Source organism: Amphiprion ocellaris, chromosome 9, assembly GCF_022539595.1.
Source record: "Amphiprion ocellaris isolate individual 3 ecotype Okinawa chromosome 9, ASM2253959v1, whole genome shotgun sequence".
NCBI classification, from domain to species: Eukaryota; Metazoa; Chordata; class Actinopteri; family Pomacentridae; genus Amphiprion; species Amphiprion ocellaris.
The window spans coordinates 7,826,591-7,834,949 of NC_072774.1; the positions used below are offsets into that span (position 1 = coordinate 7,826,591).

Genomic DNA, 8,359 nt, shown 5'->3' on the forward strand with positions numbered 1-8,359 from the left:
GAGAGTTGACATAAACTACATTCATTGGATAATGTGTACAAATGTTTTATTGTGGTGTTATTTAGTTGATTTTGACAATATAGTGTAGTAAGAATCACTAAAAATGGTTATTTCACAGAAATAATTACAAAAAACAAAAGCAGCTTCATAATTTCCACTTTCCTGAAGGAAATCTTCACTGTTGTTCTGATAATGTTCTGGACATTAGAGGTTGGAGCGAGTGAGCCAAGGAAACTCCTGCAAGTACAGACAAAACAAAATTACATTAGACCTCCTTAGATGAAAAGGCTATTTAGCTTTTTGTGACCTGGATGGATGTTGGAATCCATTTGAGATCCACATTTACTCGTGCAGGAACAAATAACAGCTTGTCTTCAGTCAGACTCAACCTAAAGTCTGGTCATTGTCAGAGAGCAGCACATCTTAAATAAAGGATTCTGCTGGCCACAGAGTGCACAGGCTGGAGCTCAGCACCATGGATACAGTCCTCAATACAACCTTCAGCCGTGTCTGCGGAGGGTTGCGTGGATACATTCAACATAAACACAGAGGGCCGTGCTTTCTAATTATGGGAGCCTTGAAATAGAAAGGTCAGGTTGGTGTGAGGTGGAGGGATTGTGAGTGGAATACAACGGTTCTGGGGTGCACCTGGAGGGTATGGATTACTGCTCAGAGAGGCATGTTGGTCACGTAACCAAACGGGGATGAGACAAGAGTCAAGTAAACAGTGAGCTCCTCGTTGCAGTACACGAACCAAAACGCTGTTACTTTTAATCACGGCTGGCTTTACTGCTGTGAGGGTCAGTGTCATTCACACTCTGATTTACCTCCTGCGGGACACCAGGTAGAAATACTTTAAAAAAAAAAAAAAAAAAGGTGCTGATCTGACTTTGGTCATTTATATTGTCTGTTGTCACATCAAGCCTGTAGGGACACTGAGCTGCAAGGGGATAAAACCTGGTATGAGATGAGGCTTACATCAATTATGACCAGTGCCAAGTTCTTTACCCTTTAATCCTGATTTTCTGGAAGTCTAAAAATGAAGTGTCCACATGTTGCGGATTTGGGTAGCCTAAAGGCCGTCCAGATTTTACTAAAGTGTGCGTGAGTGCACAGAAATCTGGACATTAGGATTCAGCCACAGATGTTGTTCTGGGTCTGAGAAGGGCTACAGTTTCAACCTCTTGCCACAAGGTGGAGTCTGCTTGTTTCTTTGAGTGTCTATGGTTGCAGGCAGAGAGGAGTTTCCAGAATGCATTGCTGCTGCAGAGAGTGGAGACGTACATATTCAGCATGTATCATTTATAAGCACATTAAAGCTATATGGCTGCTTCTTGCATGTTTGGAAAATTAAATGCAAGAAAGCCTGTAGTAAAAGATGTGCCAACAGCTAACTCTAACAGTCCCTCTGCTGTGGTTTAGTATAAAGTTACATATTAAGACATTTTTTTCATGCAAATAATCCTATTCCTATCTTAAAATGGCTTACATTACACTCCAAACCCCCGATTTCTAAAAGAATGTACAGATCTATTAATTCCCAGCCTCTCTCTCCACTACTGGCTGCCGCTAAAGCACACCACCTTACCTACAACTTTGCCCAAACACTGTAAAACTACTTTGTTACACATTTGCAAGCTGTAATATTGAAGGAATCCAGCCAGACATGTTCGAACCAGGAACAGATTCTGAAGAATATTGTTACAAAAAGCTCCACCCTGCAAGTTGATGGTTCTTCGGATTTCTTACATATAAAACCCTGGAAATTTAATCTGTTTTTCATTATTATGCTGCTTTAAGTCAGATAGGATTTGTGTGTTACATTTATATTTTGTTCAGTGTTGCATCTGAAACTGTGTTTTTATTTGCAAATTGTAGTTTTATGAGTTTAAAGTTCTGGTACTCTGTGTTTAGATAAATCATTTAATGTATCTAGTTTCAGAAGGATTTTCTTCAGTAACCAGAGAAAAGGCATTTACTGTGAATGAAATGTGTCTTGCCAATAATCCGTATGGCTAATTCTGTACTGATGACACAGACGTAACATTTAATATTTATCCCGTGAAGGCACCGTGCCTCTTAATGAATGAGGATCTTATAATTAACCTGTTAATCTAGGGAAGCCTGAGGGCCTTGAATAGGGCCACTGACTAAAACTGAGGTATTACAACAGAATTTAATGCAACAGAAAACTGGCATCACAGGTTAAATGTTAAAGATTTTCTGTCTGACATTGTTTAAAAAATCCATTCAGATGAAAAACCTCTTAATTAAACTCCAGTAGATTCTTTCATTTTGAGCTGTACAACTCTACTGACGTATATTGCTGAAGGCCCCGATTACCTGCTGTTTTCTGTCTGAGGAAGGATCAATAAGCACATTGAGGAGGCTTGGTTTTTCCCAGTCGCTCAGGCTAAGCTGTAAGGCACTGCGCAGCTCCTCCACCGTCCTCACCAGAAAACCTCGACCTCCGAACGCCGTCATGACCTCATCATAGCGGGCCTCAGGGAGGAGGGACACGGGAGGGGCTCTAAAAGGGAAGACGAAGATACGAGATCCCTTTCATTACAAAAGCCATCACAGTGAATGTACTCCGTTATGATCATGTGTGACTTACATAGAGGTCAGATCTCCCATTTTTGCCATTTCTTTCCATGTCTTAGGATCCATGCCGCTGTATATGCCATTATTATTGACCACAATAAGGACCACAGGGAGATTATACCTAGTAATAGAAATAAAAAATAAATCAGAGGGGTTGAACTGTACATATTGGCTAGAACCAGTGGAGCTCACTCTACCTGCACATAGTCTCAACCTCCATGCCAGAGAATCCGAAGGCGCTGTCTCCTTCCACACAGACGACCCTGCGGCCGCTGTTCTCGCTCTTCTCCAAGGCAGCTGCAGCTATAGCAAACCCGAGGCCCACTCCCATCGTCCCGAAGGTGCCAGCATCCAACCTGCACATCACCAGGAGCAATTAATCAACTACAAACAGACCTATAGACTTACTTAAGTCGTATACCAAATGTCAGCTATGGCTTTATATTTCATGTAAAAAACTCGTGTTTGCTGTGAATAAACTGCTCATCTGGATGCAACATTAGGTTAAGTACATGCTTGTATTTTGAAAAATAATGGCTTATCTTTTAGCAAAGGTTACAGAGTTCATGTTTTTCACTTGTGATTGCACAGTAGCCTGCAACTGGATGAGTTTAAATTTAGTTCTGAACCTTGTGCATACATCTGCTGGTTATTTCACCAAGGATCACTTTGTAAATTGGGCGTAAGTATACAACCTCTGTATGTTCACTTCATTAAGCTTTTTTTTTCATATATCTAACCGTGTGCTATTACTTTTTAAACATTTTTCGATGTTGTTTTTGTTAATCTGATGGCATCTTAACATCACACTCACATGGCTGAATGAGATCCCTGCTCACTTTTCTGTAAAATTCATAACAGCAATCTTCCTTGGTTGAATTAAGTAACATTTCAGTATCAGTTCCAACACCATACAGGTCTGAACTGCAAGCTGTTGCATTACCTAATTGCACTCACGAGTGATGTACTTCAAGTTGTGTTAAATGATTTGAGGAAAGCTTTTTCAGCCTCAATATTGATTAATTAAATTAAAATTTTTACAGCAAGTGTGCCAAAGTCCCAAAACACCCTTCTTTTTCCCTTTGCACTATAATTTCACATCTATTACAAATTGAAACGTCCACAAAACTGAAACTTTGCTGCTATAAAGACAGGTCAGGTCAAATTAACAAGACTCAGGAATCTCACCTGGGTTTTCACAAAATATTAACAGGAACTGAAGTTCAGTTTGTCGCTTCCAGCTGTTTGTAGGAGTTCTTCCTCTGAGTTTATTAAATACCGGCAGCATCAGACAGCAACAGGATAAATATGAGGGTCTCCAAAGAGGAAGCTCTGCATAATTAGCAAAAAATGCATAATTTTGCCTTCAGAAACACTGGTTCTAGAATTCCTGTGATCCTTTACTCCCTTATATTATCACTGGATGAGGCCTCTGTTAGCTGAAGCTCCTGGACTCACACTCATGTCTATGAACCATCCTGCAGCACCTGCACTTTTATGTTGCTTAATACATCATTAGCACAACTGAGAGGTGGGTCTTTAGCCTCTGCTTGAAAGAGGCAGCCTTGCCTGTGTCGAGGTAGGTAGTTATTCAGCATTGTGCGCCCGATGTCCATGGTGTTTGCGCCCTCGCTGACAATGATGCAGTCGTGTGGCAGCAGCTGGGAAATGTGATGAAACACTGTGTAGTAGTTCATGGGCAATGTTTCCTTCAGAGCAAGTGCCTATTGATAGAACAAGAAAACATGTAAAATCAAAAATCAAACAAGATACAACATAAAAATGACTTACACGCATATTTAAATTAAATAAAAATCAGAAGCAGGTGGCAAACAGTTTCAGTAACCCCACACAGTATTGCCCAGCAGGCTTTCCATATGTGAATCAAACCCACCTTTGACATTTTTGCATTTGCAGCTATCTTCTCCTTCAGTGTGCTCCACCACTCTGTATTAGAGGGATACTTCCAGCCCTCTTTACGAACACATGCGAGGAGCTGAAGGAAAAAGGAACTAGAATTACTACCTCAGGGCTGTATGTAATTGCAAACCAATTAGGTCACAGTTTACATCCAGGTCTGTCCTAAAATATGTAAAATAATAATATCAGTGTTCACAGTCCTGGATGTTACTCAGTTTTTAATTTTAGGCCAAATTTGCACCTTAACGTACCTGAGTGACAATAGCGTTGATGTCTCCCAGGAGAGCAGCAGCTGGCCTCACATTGTTACCCATCTCTTCAGGACAAAGTTCAACCTGTGTAAGGAGCACAACTCTATGAAGTGATTAAGTTATGAAAGAGGGGACAGGAGACATGAATGAAGAAACGTATGAACTGCACTCCACTGACAAAGTATTTACATCAGTGCCGGTTTTAGCAATTAGATCATTAGCTTTATAACAGGTATTATAACGTTAGTTTGGAAGATCTGAAAGGCAACACTGATTTTCCCCAAATCACAGGCGCTTTGTGTGATCATTTACATACCTGAATGATCTTCACATCAGGGTTAAATCTAGGTGGCAGACCAAAATGTAGAATCCAGTTGAGCCTGGCTCCAAGGAGAAGCACCACATCAGCCTGGAGAAGAGCTCTTGGTAAAAGAAAAAATAATACAAGTGCTAAAAGTTGGCTGGAGATTCAAAGACAATATGGAAAACTGAACAAGTATTGCTTTGCGGAATACATGTTCTAAATTTATTCATATTATGATCATTCAAAATTCTATATTCTAATTTGGTGTGGGTTAACTATTAGTAACCATGATGTTGATGTTGTTTGCTGTTCCTAAATTCACAGAACAGGAGCTTTAAAGTGTGACTCTGGAAGTCCAAATTTACACGAAATCAAGCCATGTGGAAGTGTGTAAGACCAGTGTGATGTTTGGTTCTGTAGTGAGGCAAACCTTGAGCGGGCAGCAGCCACACAGTTGGGGTGGTCATCAGGTAGGACTCCTTTCCCCATGGGGGTGGGCAGGAATGGAAGGCCACTCATTTCCACAAACTCCTTCAGAACAGTCTCCGCTCTGCCATAGGCTGCTCCTATTGGGAAACAACATCATCTCTGTGATTATGATTTGCACCAAACTGATTCACCAGTGATGAAGGAAAGTGAAAGCCTTCAGTAATTCTTCATAATGATTACAAAAGACACAACTTTGTTTGTTTTGTGTTACCTTTCCCAATGATGATTAAAGGTGCCTTTGCTGTTTTTAAGACAGAGATAGCTTTGGTGATTTCATCATGATCAGCCAAACTCACTGGTGGAGGTGGACAGCAGGACACTTCTCTGCAGGAGAGGCACACTTCTGTAAATACTTTTACAGCTCTGGAATTACAGAAGTGATACTATGCATTAAAACATTTCTAAAAAATATATGAATGTCAACAAACCTGACTTTACTTCTGTCCACTTTGGCATTGACCATGTCTCCCGCAATGTCCACATAACAAGCACCTGGACGCCCATACATGCTTGTGCGGGCCGCCTACAAGCAACCAAATCCCATAAAACTTCAGTTAGATTTGTGCTAAACTATACAAAACATCTAACATAATCGGTAGGATACATTGCTAAGTTAGGATGGAGGGAAACATGGAAGAGCAGGTTGATATGTTACCTTCTCTATCACTGAGGGGATGGCTTCTAGACTGCTGGGTCGTGCAGCAAACTTGCTGTACAGGCGGCATGCCTCCACCTGTCCAGCAAAAGAAAACAATGTCAATGTAATAAGGCAGTGACAGGAGAAAATCCAAAAATAAGAACGATAATAAACTTTATTTCTGCTGCATCTTTTAAAACTGGACGTACAATGCATTTATTTATTTTTTTTAAAAGAAGCAATAAAAAAAATACAGTAAAACATTTGAAAAGTAACTAAAAAGTATTATAAATATGCCTGTCTGCAAAGGTGTCTTAAAAACACTAGCCACTTGACTGCTGCATTTTTAAGGTGACTGAATACTGAGTTACAGTTGTCCAAGAGGAAGAAAATGAAGGTGTGAATAAATTGAGAAGCTGTGTTTCCAGTAAGAATTGGTTAGACAGGTCCAGGTACTCAAGGTGGGTTTGAAAAGTAAAACAACTGTATTTCAGTGAGACAGAGAAACACACTAATGTGTCTGCTTGCACCTTCTTCAGGGTGTAGAGACACAAAGAAACAGCAAAACAGAGATACTATAGCTGCAGTTATCACAGGTGTGCCCAGGTTGACTTTGAGTGCCTCAAAAAAATTTTTTATATCATTTTCTGAAAGCAAATCTTCCACACTCTTTAATCATTGTGCCCTTCAATAACGGATACCAGCAGCGCTTCTGTCACTTGTCTCCACTAGGAAGTTCATCTATGAGTGACAATATCTGTCCACCTGCTGCTGTTTATTTTTGGAGAGCGGTCTGCATTTTCAGTTCCTGGCTTTTCTGACCTTTGATAGTTTGCTAAACTATATTAACACTGCAATGTTGCAAACAGGGAGTGATCATCTGACCACCTGACCAAACAGAGAACAAAACACGAGTCCAAATTCTCCATTAATTCTAATGGAGATGCACTGTTACACAAACTCACACACTACAGCTGTAATGTCAGTTAAATTTGTGAGTGTTTACTGCCTTGATTGATAGGAATGGGGCCTTTAAGTACTCTGTTTGACAAGTGGAATCATATGATCAACCAACAATCCAAATAAAGGCATGCATTACCTGTGGGAACTCCTGAAAAGCTCCAGTTGTTTCCTGGTTTCGATCCGAGGACCCTCCAATCACAACCACCGGCCTGCGAAAAGAAAACACTCACTTATAAAGAATACGCAGACAAACCAGTGGATCTAAATGTACAAACGACCGGTGTGATTTTGGAGTCCTACCAGCAGTTTATGTTTGCGTTGGCCATTCCACCCAGAGCATGGATGAGTCCAGGCCCAGACACCACCAGGCAGGATCCTGGTCTGGATCAGAGAACCGACAAAACCACAGCAGACATATGAGTTGGAAAGTGTCACAGCAGCTGTTCATATTGTTCTGCTCAGCAACACAAAGTCTTACCTGCCAGTCAGATAACCGATGGCAGAAGCTGCATAACACGCCTGTTGAATGACAGAGGTTATTAGATGTTTATTACACATTAAACTGTGGTTAACAGAAACCTAACAGTGAGAGTTTTACCGCTTGCTCGTTGCGCATTCCCACATATTTGATGCCTGCAGCCTGAGCAGCCATGGCCACTTCAATGACAGGAACACCCACTATCCCGAACATGTACTCCACTTTCTGGAGAAAAAAACATTCCTCTAATGTCATAAACCAAGCTGAAATCAACAAATTATATTAAGAATTGGAACTTAACTACATTTTGGACCTGAAAAGTTTACCAATGACCTCGACAGCGCTTGACTTGAACTTTGACACACTCTCAGAAGCACAGAAGTTACACATCAACACAGCAAATTCAGAATATTTTGCAAATATTAGCGGTGGTAAATGGTTTTAAACGGTCTTACCTGAGCCTTTAGAGACTCAGCAATCAGCTGAGCTCCTGTCACTTCTTCCATGTTTCTACAGAGCTCCAAAACGTTACACCAAACCGCTGCTAGACCTGCTAGCTACATCAACGAAGTACTGCCTCTTGTTTAGATTCTGCTACAGGCTCCGCCCACTTAGCTAAAGTTTGGCGTCACTTCCGCTGGATGTAACGTTTTTTATTATTATTATTATTATTATTATTATTATTATTATTATTATTATTATTATTATTATTA

General features: G+C 40.6%; 1 protein-coding gene across 1 annotated transcript; it reads right to left on the reverse strand.

The window, feature by feature from the left end:
* Positions 1-29: 29 nt before the first annotated feature.
* hacl1 (2-hydroxyacyl-CoA lyase 1) lies at positions 30-8,245 on the reverse strand. The gene is made up of 17 exons (XM_023299426.3): positions 8,102-8,245; positions 7,767-7,871; positions 7,647-7,687; positions 7,469-7,549; positions 7,305-7,377; positions 6,224-6,301; positions 5,997-6,091; positions 5,780-5,892; positions 5,510-5,645; positions 5,092-5,197; positions 4,776-4,859; positions 4,499-4,600; positions 4,174-4,328; positions 2,802-2,960; positions 2,618-2,725; positions 2,344-2,530; positions 30-237 (listed from the first exon to the last, which is right to left on the reverse strand). Exons 1-17 carry the CDS (start codon positions 8,150-8,152, stop codon positions 205-207), a joined length of 1,707 nt encoding a protein of 568 aa, XP_023155194.1. The 5' UTR covers positions 8,153-8,245; the 3' UTR covers positions 30-204.
* Positions 8,246-8,359: the final 114 nt, after the last annotated feature.